The 17,185-nt window shown below is 34.7% G+C and overlaps 1 protein-coding gene across 2 annotated transcripts in view; it reads left to right on the plus strand.

Moving 5' to 3' along the window:
- LOC109082129 (collagen alpha-1(XIX) chain-like) overlaps nt 1–17,185 on the plus strand; it is a 125,133-nt gene that overhangs the window by 18,775 nt on the left and 89,173 nt on the right. For both annotated transcript variants that reach the window (XM_042737393.1, XM_042737392.1), the window contains one exon: nt 16,272–16,325. In XM_042737393.1, the coding sequence (XP_042593327.1) occupies nt 16,272–16,325 (54 nt within the window). The remainder of the gene's footprint in view (nt 1–16,271; nt 16,326–17,185) is intronic.

Genomic DNA, 17,185 nt, shown 5'->3' on the forward strand with positions numbered 1-17,185 from the left:
TCATTCATGATTCTCGTGCTTACCTTGAATTTGCATGCATAATGTATACTTCAACTTTAACTAGTTTTAAACACTTGTTTAAACTGTGTATTTTAACCTAATTCTATTAATTGAAATGTGATTAAATGAAACATGAGTTGTATAAATCAGCACAATAGCTTAATAATGTTGTAATTCAAGTGTAATTTCAAAACGTGGTCGCACTAGCCTGGTGTTTTAATGGACAAAATTAATGGTGTGAATTATATCTGTTTGAAACTGAAAGAGAGTCATAGTCTTTGACCGTGAACATGGTCACCTTTTAACCCCGAAAGAGAAAGTGGGTATAAAACGCTGTCAATTTGCAAGGTAGGGTGTGACCATTACAGTGTTCTGAGCTATTAAGCTCGCAGGGTGTCACTCAAAGGTTAATTGAAGTGGCCTGCACAAGAACCCTTTTTGTGGATCTCTTCCAACGTGTCTCTTGAAAGAGTTTGTACCCAGCGATGAAAATTGCCAATCTCAATCATGTTTCATGGATTGAGTGAAGTGGGATTAATCGCATGAGGCGTTCTGTTCAGAGTGAACCAGCGTTTGTAGATCCTCAATACTAGCCAATGCACAACACGTCCAAAATGCAATTACCTGGGCTGGTTTTGTTGTTATGGAGATGTACTTTGTAACCACACTGCCTTCCTAAGAGCTCGCTTTCTCTCCTTGTAATCCAATATTCAACTAGAAACCAAAATGACATGAGTGATTTTAGCCAGCAAACCTGAATTCAGAGATCACCTGCGTGCCTGAATTATTTATGAACTGAAGTAGTTGTATTAATGGCCTCGTAATTCATTAAATCATACTCTGTATTATTCTTTGTAAACTGATTAAAATCTAGGGCGTTTCAAGGTTGTTTTTAGGTGAAAGTGACAGCGTGAGTCTGGTTTGATTGATAGACCCAGTGGTTTGATAACAAAATAGGAAGTTATTTTTGATATTAAAATTTATATTTATATAATTATTTTGTTAATTCTCCTCTTCTCTCCCGGTTCAACTCTCAGTGAAATACTTGCATTGTTTAATATATGTATATATGTGTGTGTATATTTATTTATTTAATTAATTATTCAATTATACAATTTTATATTTAAGAAAATAATTCTTTTTCTGAGACACTATCTTTTCGGAATTTCTTTCTTTTTCTTTCTTTCTTTCTTTCCACTATAATATTATTTTTCTTTCTTTCTTTCTTTCTTTCTTTCTTTCTTTCTTTCTTTCTTTCTTTCTATATATTAGTTAAATAAAACAAACTAATAAATAAAATCATAGTTTATTTTAGTTTGCACATTAGTTTGTATGAATACTTTTTTAATTATTCAGGTATACAATTTTATATTTAAGAAATTAATTCTGTGAGCGCTTTTATAATGAAAATTCTTTCTTTTCTCTTTTTCTTTCTTTCTTTCTTTTTCTTTTTTTCTTTTTTTTTCCCTTTCTTTCTTTTTCTTTTTTCTTTCTATATATTAAATAAATAAAACAACAAACTAATAAATAAGTACTTGAACAATGGCTTAGTTATTAGTTTGATGTTATTTATTAAACTAAAATAATAAATAAATACAAAACTGGTATACACAAACCAAAATCAATAATAAAACTACAATATCATATAATATTTAGGATTTTTTAATAAAATTAAAATACAGCAAACTAAAAAGTCTAAATATACAAACTAAAATAAAAATAATTAATACAAACCAATATGCAAATTTAAATAATTACATATACATGAACTATGGCTTTATTTATTAGTTTTAGTTTGCATGTTAGTTTGTATGTTTATTTTTATTTTAGTTTATGTATATATATGTGTGTGTGTGTGTGTGTGTGTGTGTGTGTGTGTATATAGTTTATTACATTTATATTAGTTTAATAAATAAAATCCTAAACTACTAAATGATATCGTAGTATGTATCATTTATTTTAGTTTGTATATTAGTTTGCATTTGTTCATTAGTTTTTATTTATTATACTTTGTGTATTACTTTATGTATTATGTTTATGTATTTATTTATTTGTATTTATATTGTAATCAGTCTCTGCTCAAGACAACATCCCAAAACCAAGGCACCCTCAGAATATCCCTGCTAGTAGACTTGCAGTGGTTTTACTCTATTAACCTTGACTCTAATGTTCTCAGGCATGTCAAACAAGGTTGCTGCGGGTCTTGAGCTTGTAGCCTCCCAATTATCGAGTAATATTATCCAGCTCTGCAGCTGCTGACCACTGTGTTACAAAGAGCCCTGGACAGCTGTAATGGTGCTGCGCGAGTTCAGAGCACTAGACCTCAAAATCCACTACTTAATGTGTCAATACGGGATTGTCCACCAACATGCCCATCTGCCATGTCTTCTCCAGGGGGATTCAGAAAAAGACAGACTGGCCATTGCAAAAGGAGAGAAGGTATGGCATTTTGAGTGGCATCGCTGTGGTGTGAGTATGTTAACGGAGGCTTTGAGCTGTATCTTGCTGTAAGATTGATGCCACACGAACAGATTTGTTATCTCAATGTGCTTGAGAAATCATTAGTCTATCATTAGTTTCTTTCCAGTGTTTTCATGGCTAATAATAGGTCCACAGTCTGCAAACTGCACTGTTAGACTTTTAGCATAACATACGGGCTATCATAAACGCATTTTCGGAGGATAGCTGCAGAAATTGCGAAGGCATTCCTGTGAATTTCACTGTACTGTGTGACAGGTGGTAAATGCAGCCTGATGTTTCTCTGCAGATGTTATGAAGATCTTTCATGATATAACTTTGGTAGTGCAAAACAAGTGAGACAAAAGCTTTTGAAAATAATATCTCTAGAAGTGGAAGTAATCTGTGTGGTTTCACTACCAAAACTAGTGGACTACCTAACTAGACAGTATTTTAAGGCATCATATTCTTGTCAGTGCTGCAAAAATACCTTATTTTGACCAATATTGTTTGTTTATGGCAATCCCAGTTTGCACAGGAAAAACTTGGTGGAAAAAAATCTTAAGGTGGAAAATGGGAGAAAATGTTTTATTTTATACATGTGTGAATTGTGGTGTCTTCAAAAATGCCTTGTTAAAAATAAAAACTTAAACTGCCATTCAAAGGATAGCAATGGCTGCTAATATTGTAAAATATTATTACTATTTAAAATAGCTGTTTTCTAGTTGAATATGTTTTAGAATGTAATTTATTTCTGTGATGGCAAAAATGAATTTTCAGAAACCATTATTAATCTTATATGCTGATTTGGTGCTGAAGTATTATTAATATTATTATTATTAATAATTTTGAAACCAGTTGTGCTGTTTTTTTTCTTTTTTTTTTTTTTTACTGAATTGTTTTTTTTTTTTGATTGTTTTATTTGAATAGAAAAAAATATTTTTTGTAATTTTATATATCTTTTTTGTGTCTTTCAAACAATTAAATGCATTATTTATTTTTATAAATATTAATTTCTTTTAAAATATATATATTTCTGAAAACTTTTGAATAATAGTATAAAATAGTAGTTTTACCAATTTTTTTTTTTTATTTGTTAAGTTTTATGCATTTTAGAATACACTGAAAACAAATTGTGTATAAACAATTTTCACTCAAAAATTGATAATTTCACAAATAATTACTAAAGATGGAAAGTAATATGATGAACTGAATATGAAATTTTTAAGGAGAAAGACTAAAATATTATCTTAAATTTTCTCAAAATCTTTCACATCTCTGAAAAACCTTTTTACAGTGTAAAAGTAGCAAAAACAAAAGATTGTGGGGGTTTTGAAGTTATAAATAAATAAGATTATTAGAGCATGTTTTTTGAGCATGTTTATGTCTTTAATTCAATGTGTAACTTGCCATTTCTTTGTAATTATTTGTGAAATTGCATATGTGGCATCAAACTCTATACTGGAGTCAATAGTGTGGTGAGTGGTGTTAAGTAATTGCTAATGTACAGTCTACTAAATCAGTCATTTATGAGTTTATATTTGAGTAAAACATAGACGTGATACAGTGAGTAGGTTCACTAGGTTTTGAAACCAAGCTGAAGTGTCCATTGAGAGATTCACAAGTCACATAAAGTTAAGCAGGTTTTAAAACCTTCTAATAGCTTTGCAGCAGAAGGGACACATATTCCAGAATTTTATTGCTGTAGTAAATTTTAAGACAACTCTGTAGAGAAAATTAGCCCATGAACCTCGATTATGATAGACATCATTACCTAATTATGCTTATACAAATCTTCTCCGTTTCAGACTTGTAAATTTCAAGCAACAAGTTACACATTGTTATCAATCACTGATGAACAGTGAGAGCTGTATTTGTCAGATATGGCCACAGCATCAGGTGTTTTCTGCTGGAAATGAAGTCAGTGGTCTTTTCCTCAGGGTGTCAGGGCTTTAGCCGGCTCTCCTGATCTGGATGGACTTTCTGACAGCAAGGTGAGTCTGTGTGAATAAATGCTGTTTTATAAATTGTTGAGGAGAGTATAGGTTGTCTAAAAGACTTTGAATAGCATCTTACAACTAGTAAGTGGTTTCCAAATAGAGTTTCTGAAGTGGTTCTTCACATATAGCTCACTTTACAATGCTGCTCCGTTCTGTTTGAGGAAGCATTTTGTGAAAGCGTGTTTTTTTTTTTTTTTTTTTTTTTTTTTTTTTTTTTTTTTTGTCTGCCAGTGGATCTTCACCAGATGCATATAATCTGCTAGAAAGGTTTATTTTATCCTGGGGTGTCTTGAGAGGCCTGAAATCAGATTACTGCGATGGGATCTTTTCCATCAGTCGGTTGGGATTAGATGCTGACAGACCACAGAGGACAATGTCTGCAGGTTCATGGCTTCACATGCTTTGTATCGGACTGAGCTGTTCACTTCTGGAGTCTTAATCAGAGAGTTGCTTTGTGGAAGAAAAGGCTTTGATTGAAGGGAATTACTTACTGGAACTGCGGTAGCTGCTGGAGATAGGCTTTACAGTTTTTGTGAAGTTTAAGAAGACTCTGACTGAGTTTAGGCTGGCAAAATATTAAGGTCCTAAAATGTGGCATTTTGTTCAGCACAAATAATTTTTTGTTTACAGGGCAACACTGTATTGAAATTCCTTTTTTCTTCCACTGCTCTTATTAAGTTTGAATTGTTTAATGATTTCAGACTTTAAACACTGTGTATTTTGTACATTTTATATTAAAAAGTTTTTAATTAGACAATATGCATTAATCAGATTAATTACATGTACAATATTTGAGACCAGCATCCAAATTGTTAATTAAACTTTATGTACATTTTATTGTGGCGTAAATGGTAAATTTTGAATTTTGAGGAATTGATAAATTCCTGGCTGAAAATTACCTTTTCTGTTATGTTTATGGCCATCTTTCAACTCTAAAACACAACACAAACAATAAATGTACAGCTTAAAAAAAATACAGCTTAAACACCTGTGATAAACAAATGTCCTTCATATTAACAAGTTACATTGTGCTGTATTTTTACAGAATCCTTTAATGTTTGTTTCCATATTATTGATCATAGTTACAGGGTTACAGTTCATTGTAATCCATTAAGTAATAGTCATATAAATTTTCATGTTTTTTTCACTTTAAGACTTCATAAACTTGGCTAAAAACTTGACATCAGTTTAACTTCTCTAAAAAGCCCTGAATTCCCTTCCATTTTGCTGCAGACTTCCTCAATTTTACAAATGTATGCAGATCCAAAACTTAAAATACAAGCTTCCCTTAAACTTTGACACTGTTCTTTTATTGCCTTGCAAGCACTGGGCAATTTCTTTCCACAAAAGTGAAGTCTAGTTTAGTTTTCTTCTGGTGAAGGGGTAAACCTGGCCTGACGGGAGGGCAGAGCATTGCAGGTGGAAAGGTAAACAGCTTCAGTTTATCACCTTTAGCGCTATGAGAATTCACATTCTGATTTCCATTTCGTGCTATTAATATTTGATTTAGCTGCAAAGTCATGGCTATAGTGGAGTCTAGGTTCATGCTGTCAGTACTTCTAAAAAGCAAACGCTTCCTTTTCTCCTATGTTCTCTTTTCTCCTACGTTACAAGCAAATAAACAAACACATTTGCATAAAATTGCTGTGGCTTGGAAACCAATGCGGCTCTGTTAGGAGTTTGTAATGACCTGCATACATATTCATCATGTGTATATAAATCCCTTTATGCAGATGGGCAATTTAAAATGCTATAATTAAGAATGTCCAATTCGTAATCATCTCACCATGATCAGACCAAAGAGAACGCAACTGACTTGTAGACAGAAAGAGAGAGGCTGTGTTTATTTGGCCCCTGGAGAGCATGGGGTAGCACTTTGTGCATCACAGAGAGTGAACTGTAATTATGAGCTGATGCAGAACCACTAAAACAGTTTAATTGAATCTCATTAGAGAACAATAGGCTGTTTCAGTAAACATTTAAACAGGGTAAAGGCCTACAGTAAAGATCCAGAATTATCCACTGTGAACTAGATGTTGCTAGAACCATTACTAGTTGAGCTGTATCATACAACATATGGTGTATTTTTGGAAACAGTAATGATTTTGGTCCAAATTAATGATGCAAATTAGGATTTGGCAGTCAACTTGTGTTGAACTATGAAATACTTCTGTTGTGACTTACATTTTCTTTGAATTTCAATTTTAACATTCAAATTTGGCATCCTGTGCAGCTTTGCGAATTCACTTTAAATTCATACTCCTAGATTGAAAGGCAGCCAGTTCTCACATTCTTTTCGCCCATCCCTGTACTGAACAGTTAGATCCTTCCACTGGCAGTTTGTAAAGCTGCATTGTTACACAGCACTGAGGAACCAAATACCAAATAGTTTGGATTGGATCTCTAATGAATCAAACGTAACTGAGAGTTGCCGTGACATGTTGTAGAAACCAAATGCTCAGCAAGGTGCACATATTCTCAGCCATTCTCACTACTGTCACATATTAGCGTCTTCTGAGGTCCGACATGCAGCTGTCAGCCTCACCTGCTAGACCATTAAGCATATCTGATCCTTTCATGCACGCTGGAACATCTATTTCAATTGTAAGTTCACAGAAGACACTGCTGTACTATATTTTTTTAGAATGAAGCAAATGAAGCTATTGAGATACAGTAAGAATAAAAACTATAAAATGTGGGTATTTTATATTGAAGTTTATATTGCTTTGTTTTGACAGATCTGAGCACTGCATGTGAGTTTTGAAATCTTATAGGGGACATATCTTTTTTTCAGTCAGAGACAGAAGTTCTGTTACATCATCCAAGGACTCCAGGCTATGATGATTTTTTTATTCATTTTTTAATAATGAAAAAAAAAGAAAATAAAAACGTTCTGACTTTTATTACATCTAATAAAAGCGAGTTCTTGGAGGAATACTTACAAAATGTGTTTTCTGTTAATATTTTAAGACTTCAACACTTGAGAAATGGATTAGCAAACTTTGTATAAATGTATAAAGAGATGTATATTTTAAACATTTTCCCACCCTTATTTCTTGAGCTTTTCTTTTTAGGCCAATTTTAGGCCAATATTTTTTTGATGGAAAATGTGTGCAGAAGTGTCAGCATTTGATGAAAAGATGAACTCAATGTATCATTAATCGGCTCATAAAACAATAACATTTAATGCATTTTCATTTTCCACAGACATTTACTACAGGAAATACAGTAAATACAAATATCGTACCTAGTGCTTTTTGAAAAGGGGTTATGGTTTCTTCTCCATGGTTGTAGTAATTGCATATGCCTGTTTTTCTGGACAACTTGTGTGTATAATGGATCAGATGAGAAACTTGAAGTGGTTGTCATCTTTTATTTTGGAGACTGTCAGTTTTTATTTTCCAGCCAGGGACATTGGCAAGGGTACAGTGGCCCCATCCTTGATTATACTGCTGTGGTGACAGGCAGTTTTACAGCCCGTCTGATAGATTTAGCCATACATTTGGGGGTGTGTTTATACTGAACAGCCTCCCATGTCATTCAGCTGGCCGTCAAAGTGCCTCAGAAACACCCATTGTGGCCAATTCTGATTGAGCTTTGATATGAAAATAAACACTTTTTTTCGCCAGTCTGTTGTGTTCGTTAAATAATGTAATGGTGGGAAGAGGTTTTAGTTCATTGTAAGCAAGAACTTTCTGATTTCTGCTTCAGTGCAAAAACATGGTTGAATGTATAGATTGTCAGATCTGGTTTACATTTTCTCATGATGAAAGTATATTGTATACTTTAGGAGGCCCTTCTCGTTTGGTTGTTGTTTATCTTAAATGCAATTTAGAAATGAGGCGGCAATTGGTAGAGGTCTCTGTTGTTGGTCAACCATTGTGTTCCATTATTCTTTCTTCCGCTGTTTGTTTACTAATGTTTACTTTTTGTATTGAATTATTATACCTATTCAAGTATTGAACATCTACTCGCTAGTTTTAATTTCTGATGCGTAAGCAGTGTTTTTCTGTTGTTTTTAGCTTTTGTTGTTTTGAGTTTAGCATTTTTAAATGACTGTGAAATGTAAAATTTACATTTAAAAATCTAAAAAAGCATCTTTGCACCCTGCAGTCTGTTCTACTCTGCTTGAAAACAAGAAGGCATCCTATATGACAAATAGCTGTTCCAAGAAAGAGGTTGGGCAAAAAACCTTTATATGGAGATTGTTTGGGTTGTAATATGCTAATTTCTAGCTGCAGGCATGTGTTCATTTATCCAGAATAATCCACATTCATCAATATTAGAATGAGGGTATTTATGTGCATGCATAAAACACATATAAATAAACATAAATAAACACATTCATATACAGTATGTGCACAGTTGTTTTGAATCTGCTGTATATAATTATTAGTCTTATTAATGAAGTCAGCTTGCATTTGTGAGTTAACAGTCCTTTATCTTTGTAAATACATTCATATTTTTCCCCCAGAAAATGTTTTATGGCAGATGTAACCTACTGTACTCGGCTTTGCTTACTAGACATTGAACATAGACATGTATCATCGCTGCTTAGTTCACAGCTGTGAGATGAGCATTTTGTGCCAGTGTTTTACACGGTTTGTTGAGAAATCTGGGCAGAGGCGTGTATTCGGTGTAGTGGTATTTACATGACGTCAGTGTGAGAGTTGCAATTGTTTAAGAATGTGAGTGTGCAATATCAGATATGAGACACAAAGAATACTTTGACATTTCCTTGGGAAAATCCTTACTGCAATGAATGGCTATTTCATAAACATGACTGGCAGATGAATTGTAGATAGCATCGGCTGAGTCTTTCCAGTTACTTTCTCTGAAAAAGGCTTGCATTAGTGCATACGCAAAAACAGTAAATCTTCAACGAAGCCACCGTCAACTGCTATTTGAAAATCTGCGGCATTTTCTTAACATAATAGAGGCATTTCCCAAACTTCCCTCATTAAATATGATTGCCCTTGATGTTGAAAAGTCAGAACTTTCCAGTTTCCATACTTACCTTAACTATAAAGTGCTTTCAAATCACACACTAATTGAGCTGTAGCCTTGTTTTGTACAGTATGTTGATTGCAGACAGCCAGACCACTAATGTGCATGTGCACTGATTTTGTTGCATCTGCATGTAGATAGTTGTTCAGCTTTCCCAGTGTTAATACAAACACAAGCAAAGCGGGTGAAAACAGATATACAGTAGGATACAGAATGCACTATGTTCAGGATACATATTACATATACTGTATATAACATGAAGCTATATGCATGCTATGGTTCAGATACCTTTAACTACACACTGTGTAATTGGGGTTCAAAGATAACCTTTTCAATAATTTACATGCAATGCAATTTGAAGCATCTTTTATGGTTTTATGTTAATTGCTGTCTTGGAGTGTCCTGTATAATAATAACTGCTATATTTCATTTATTATTAAATTATTTTGTAGATAACATCTGATATATAGTTGAGATGTACACAGTGCCTTGCGAAAGTATTCATGTCCCTTAATTTTTTTATGTTGCTGCCTTATGTTAAACGGCTTTATATTACTTTTTTTTCCCACATCAATCTACACTCCATACACCATAATGGTACAGCAAAAAACAGGATTTTAACATCTTTGCAAATTTATTAAAAAAATAAAAATTTATTTATTGATTTGATTGAATAAATATACATTTATTTGTGTGGGTTGGTATTTAACTCCACCGCCATGTCGTGGAGACGCTGTGTGTTTCGTTGTTAAAGCGAAACTACTTTGTTTGGCCTTCCAAAAGAGGACACAACTAGAAATCAGTGGTTAAGTTGTATTTATAACACTGTTCCAGAACAGTTCAACCCAAATATTCAGATGTGTGCTGCGCATTTTACGGAGGATGAGGACTGTTTCCTGTGAGAGTAGCCTACAATGCCAGTGTCTGTTTCTATAAAGTGGGGCAGTTCCAACTTTGCAAGGACAGTCTGGCGCTTCTGACACACAGTCTGTAAGTACATTTACATATTTAAAAATTTGCCACTGGTGATTCAAATGCAAGTTTTGAGCAGTGTAGAGCAGTGCTTGTTTGTCATTTCTCCGATCACAGATTCGGACATGGTTTTATGATTACACAGCGCGATATGCAACACAATGCGTAAAAAGACAGTATAAGTCATTATAATCTGTAATTATGTCCCCACTGGATGCAGCAAATGCCTCGTTTGTAATGGGTTTTATTGGTTTTGTCTGGTTGTGCGGGACACAGCATCACAGTATGGCAAGGGGCATAACATTTCCGCCACACACTTGAGGCATTCGGCCAATCACAAAGCACTGGATAGCTGTCCAATCAGCGTACATATCACTTTTCAGAACAACGAACTTTGTGAAAAACAGAGCAGGGCATAGGGCATAAAGGAGCAACAATAATGTAAATTTTGGAAAATAATGTGTTTTTGAACCTTAAACGGCATAAACACATTGCATTGCATTACACCAAATACACAAAATAATGTTCTTTTTAGCAACGTCATATGACCCCTATTACAGCTGATAATGCATATCAGAGCAAAAAAAGGTTTGGAAAGGTATTTTTTTTCCTTAATAAACGATATCATTATTTAAAAACTACATTTTGTATTTACTCTGGTTATCTATGTGTAATAAAAAAAATTGTTTGATCTGACTCATTCAAGTGTGACTAATGCAAAATGTATATATTTATGCCATGGTCTGTCTGAATACTCGATTCTGTCGCAATTCTTCGCGGAGGGTGTGTTCATCGCCTCCACGACATGCATTAATTTAATGCAACAGCTAGCCATAATATATAATATGTGTATATGTATATTATTAGCATATTGCCTATTTATTAGTGCTTGTGCCATGGTCTTTCTGAATACTCGATTCTGATTGGCTGGCAGGTGTTGATTAAATTCGTTTAACTGCACAGGTAGTTCCAGATCAGTTTAATCACGTTCTATATTAATGTGCTTACTTTAAACATTGGTAACCATAGTAACATCTAACAAGTTGTAACTGATGAAAATAACCGTAATTTTTATCGTTCCGGTCAAATATTGCAGCGCAAATATTATTAACATCTTTAATATGTGAATGCTGGCAAATGACCATGGCAAAAGCGGGATAATCAACGGCTAGCTGTGCATTAAACGATTTGAATCGCTGTGTGTCGGGTGGTTCTTCACCTCCACGTCGTGCATTCAAATCGTTTAATGCACAGCTAGCCGTTGATTATCCCTTACTTATAAAGCACATATTAATGCCTATTTCTGCTCGACCATATTTTAGCAGCAAATAGTGATCTTAAAATCAAGTGTGACCGTGTATATATGGTCAAACTTTATTTTAAGATCTCTGTTCTCACTAATTCTTACTATTAACAGCAACTTTTGCCTCTTAAACTCCTAATTTGCTGCTTAAATATGGTCAAGCAGAACGTTTTTAAAGATTCAAGTCAAGAATTGTTCAAATGAGTCACCGAGTGAGTCATTTAAATGATTCATACTGCTAAATTATGTATTTAAAACTGATTTTTTGAGTCTTTTTGATTAAAAAGAACTAGCTCATATGAATCATCCGTTTGTGAACCAAACTAGTTTTGTAGCATGATTGTTGTTGTCTACATGTGGCGAGGACACTGCACATGAAATATTGATCTGATTCTTCTAATAATCTCATAAATTGTCTGTTTATTGTCTTGGTAGTATTTTGTTGCACCCAGTCTTTCTGTCTCATCACACTCAGACTGCAAAGCCACAACTCTGCTAGAATGTCACCTTCTTTTGCCACGGCGCTGTAGATTCAGTGTGCGTTTTGATGCTGTGTATCATTACTCTGATTGCAAGGGTGAAAAGGCAGCAGCTGGAGAGCCGTTCCTGTGGGATCACCTGGGGAAGATGTAAGAAATTTGATTAATCTACTGTACCTCTAGACATATGGCATTATTTACAGAGAGTCACCACCCTGAGTCAATTCGTTCTAATGGCTGACTAATTTAAGTCTTTTAAAGTCAATACCTGATATCTGAGACCCACAGGGTTACATGAGAACGCTTCGAATGGAATGTGCGTGACGCCATGTATGACTTGTCTGTTGAGCATAACATGGCATGTTAGTTACACTATCCTTCAGAATATGACAGGTTATGTGTAGCATTAATTTAGATGTCCTGAGCTATGAAAAGATGCAAATTTGTTTTTCAATACATGATTAGCAGAAGAAAGAATTTTTCATATGACATACTTAAATTTTTATTTGAAATCTTGAGTTCAGTGATTATTTATGATTTTATTAAGAAATTTCAATGGTAATGGTGAAGCAGCTCAGCATGTTTTCCTAAGTGAACGTTTGATTCAGATAGTATCATCCTGAGCTCTACTACTTCAAACGTTTGTAGCAATGAATCGCTGAGCAAATGGAAACTCACAAAAAGCATTTCCTGGCGTAACCCCCTTGGCATTTGTGGCCAGCGCTTGAGATATCTCTGTTACTCCACTGGATCTTGTTCCAAAGGTCTTTGAAGGCCTGCCATTCAGCATATCAACAGTTCTCTCTGCTGAAAACTTGCATGCCTCTGAGATGGGCTGTGTTCAATTTAAATTTTATCTCAACCAACAGATGAAAAGAAGCTCTGGAAAATAGTTGCTGCACATTAAATGTGTATTTGAGAGGTGTTGTAGGATGTTTATTATGTCTGTAAACATGCCTGCAAGTATCTGTTGCACAGTTTTGGATACTTAAGTCACGCTTAATAAAATACTGGATCAACTTGCATCTCCAAACAAATGTATACTACATGTTGTGTCATGCTTTTCTCAGAACTCACTTATTATTTTAAACAAATGGTGTCAAGGTGAATGTGAATTTTTGTTTGGTTTGTTTTTGTTTGGTTTCATTCAGTTTCGTTCGTCTGGGTTTGTTTAGATTTACTTGCTTTCATCTGGTTTGTTTTGGTTTTGTTTGGCTTTATTTAGTTTTTTTCGGCTTCATTTGGTTCCTTCTGGTTTTGTTTGTTTTCATTTTGTTTGGTTTTGTCTGTTTGGGATATTTAGTTTTTTCTTTTGAGTTAGTGTATGAAGTCTTACAAGTGTCCTATCAGAATAACAATATTTCCACTAAATTTTAAATCTGTTGTTTTATAATGTGAAACCCGTGGAAGCCTTTGTTTTAACTAATTGGTGTTGATGCGGTGTGCTAGCAGTATAAACCCAAGGTTTTCAGCTTATTGTTTTGGAATTTGAAACCTATGGAAGCCTGTTTCAAGCTTAAATTAAATTAAAATTAATTACAATTAAAATAAATGAAAAATTAATGAATAAATGAATGAATGAATTTTACTATTACTTTTACTGCTTTCATAGAAAAATCTTTTTGTGAAATGTTTTAATTGTGCTATATTTCTTTAAAACAAAATCAAAGCCTCTTGATTTAATATTTAATCTGATGTGATGATATTCATATAGTAAGTGCTGCTACGGTGTCCAAACACTTCTTGGGACTGCTGTGTGTGTGTGTGTGTGTGTGTGTGTGCCTCTGTATTGGGAAGAAGCCAGATTGTATTGTAACCTGGCCTGTTCTGCAGCCAGGACGCGCTGTGCAGTACATAATTATCAGGCAAGTGAGCAGAGATCCCTGCGGCATTTTGACCTCACACTGGCGTGACGAGACAGAGAGAGGGACACAGCCCTGATTTTAACCCATCCTTCACCTCCCCGCTGAAATGCCCAGGGCTAGCAGAGGCTAACTGTGTAGTCAGTCTCTCCATCCTCACTCCCGAGGTCGGAGCAGCCTGTAGACCTGGAGCTCAAATCAGGTCCCTCTGAAAAGGGCGAATGCAGCTGTTTTTAACTGGGGCTGCTCTTGGGGAGGTGGGACAACAAAGGAAAGGTGCACTTGTCCCTCAAGGAGTCATTAGATTGTGCTGAAAGCAGGACAGGGGTGCTCTCTCCAAAGACCCCTCTGAACATACATCATTTATATCAAGAGCAGTCGAGGTCTTGCCTGCATCATACTGTACCAATACGAGCTTCCCTTAACCTGTGTTTTCACAGTACTGCAATCCTGATCAAGTGCAGATTCTTACACGCATCTATCTTTGATAGTCTCAGCCAAAGATTGTGTAGAACGATAGGTGTGGAAAGTAACAGAATGCTAACTTGCTGAACACTGCAAGTATACAGTGCATACTGCCCATTTTCTCTAAATAGTATGTGAAATAATAGGCATTATGCAACAATAAATGCTTTAAATTTTAGGATACAACTATGTCACATGAAGAGTGTTGCATGTGAGTTGGGGACAAGTAATTTGACATTTTAAATTTTATTTACATTTTATAATATATTTTATGTACTCTATGTATTTTGTTCTTTTTAAATTATATATTTTTTAATATTAATTTCTTATTGGAAGCAGTGTGAAGTAGTTATGTTCCTTTTTATTTAAATTTTATTAAAGTTAAGTTTATTTCTTTTTATATTTTATTATTTTTATTTTATTTATTTTAATTAACTTTTTTGTTTTAATGCATTTTATTTTTTGTTTGGATTTTATTGCTTTTATTAAATTTTTATATGTATTTATTCTATTCTATTCTATTCTATTCTATTCTATTCTATTCTATTCTATTCTATTCTATTCTATCTGTCCTGTCCTGTCCTGTCCTGTCCTGTCCTGTCCTGTCCTGTCCTGTCGTGTCCTGTCCTAAGCATGGTCCAAATTAGTAATCAAGCAACAGTGCTCTCTTGCAGTTCCATTAATTGTTGTTCAGAAGAGTGCAAGTGAAAAGGAACTGCTAAAATTACATATCTAAAATATAATTCAAATACAATAATCATATTTGTTTATGAAGCCATCACAATCATCATTTTCACAAAAAAAAGAGTCTCTATGCATCTTATTTGTATTGACCTTGTTTTATGGAGAAGGGCTCCAGATTAGTGTTCTCGAGTCCAAGCTTTCACTCAACCGTCTTGACAAGCTCCGCCATCATAAGAGTAAATTAGTCGCATCTCTATCCGTGAACTCGGAGACATTATTAAAAAAGGGCGATCCACTCATCTGGCCCTAATATTATTCAGTATTAATAGTCTCTCTCGTAAGCTTAACTAAGACAAATTGCTGTATTTTGAGGGTCAGCGTTCCAGTCTCTCTAAGTACCTTCTGACTTATTTCAGAGATCTCTCTCTGTGTAGCTGCCGGTCTTGATGTGTCACACCTAACAAGAGCCGCTGTAAATTTAGCCCGTCGATATGTGTCAGGCCTCATTTATCAGCCACCTCTACTCGGCTGGTTTCCCCTCCCTCACCTTCTTGTACCCCCCCCCCCCCCCCCCCCCCCACCTGTTCTTTCTCTTTTGCTTTCCAGCACTAGCAGTTTTGACTTTGCCTGTGGTTTTGCCTTATCTCCAATCAGATTCCCTCTCACAAAACCCTGGCAGGCAGGTGATGGGAATTCTAATCCTGGCTCCATCCGGAAGGCTTGAGAAAACGAGTGTGTGGTTTTGTGTGTGTATTTAAGGTGTGCAGTTTGTGCAAATCATTCACTAAAAAGCACAGAAGTGAGAAAACAGATTTGTCATTTAAATGAGGCCATCTCAACACCTCGAGACACTCATTCTCGCCATCATTGAGATAAGCCACTGTGCTTCACTGACATGATTTTCACTATATGATGGCTGGAGCGGCTCCCTGCTGAATTCCTAACTTGGGGGAAGTCAAACTGATACATTGTCTGCTGACTGGAAAGTTGTCCTGCTAGGATGTTGTGATTAAACTGGCTCTTGTTCATTGTGTCTCCTCAGGGTTTGAAAGGAGATCCTGGACCTCAAGGCCTACCTGGTCTCAAAGGTGATAAAGTAAGTCGCCCTGCAAGTTTGATTTCTTGTACCAACCTTTACAAACTGTAGCACAGAGAGAGATCGAGGCATAGTCTCTATGATCTTAGGGAAGTTTTTCAGTCAGTGAGCTTTCTAGAATTTTTCTATGAGGTATATAGAAAGCCACAGAGGTCTTTATATATGCAAATTATACTTGCCTGAACATTTTCAAGGTTCTTTTATTTTTTTAATAATTTTAACACTTTAAAGTTTGAAAATGTCACTGCTAAACTTTCTAGAACTCATATTTTCCCCATCTCAGGCCCAGGACATTACTACCAGAGACTCCTCCAGACCAATATTCAGATTAGCGGTCAATGGATATTGGTTTCTCAGTGGCAGATTCTGCAACCCATCCAATCATAAATATGTGGTGACAGCCTTGCAAAATGTCAGTAGTTATTTGTTAGAATATGGCATCACAAAAATCAAACTACAGAATTGAGGAAATGTCTGCATAGTACAGAAAAAGAGTGACGAAGATGAGTTTTGCAGTTTATAAGAAGCTGTATAAAACTCTTTTAGGTAAAAAGTACATATTGAAATTATATTTTAATTTTAGAAGATAAATATTTGTCAACTCTTATTTTATATAATCAATTTAAACGTAATGGAAAATGGGATATTCATTGGATGATATTCAGAGTAAAAAAAGTTACACCAAGGTTCAAAAATCTGGGGCCTTTACGCTTTTTTTTTTTTAAATTAAATTTCTCAGTATTTCAAGATAAAAATATCAAATGTGTCTCTAATAATAATGTGTAGTTTAATTTCTTGTCGATTTATATCAGTAGTAATCAATGTGGACATAAATGGGGCACAGATGACATGAGAATGAC

The sequence above is a fragment of the Cyprinus carpio genome, chromosome B13 (genome assembly GCF_018340385.1).
Source record: "Cyprinus carpio isolate SPL01 chromosome B13, ASM1834038v1, whole genome shotgun sequence".
Lineage (NCBI taxonomy): Eukaryota > Metazoa > Chordata > Actinopteri > Cypriniformes > Cyprinidae > Cyprinus > Cyprinus carpio.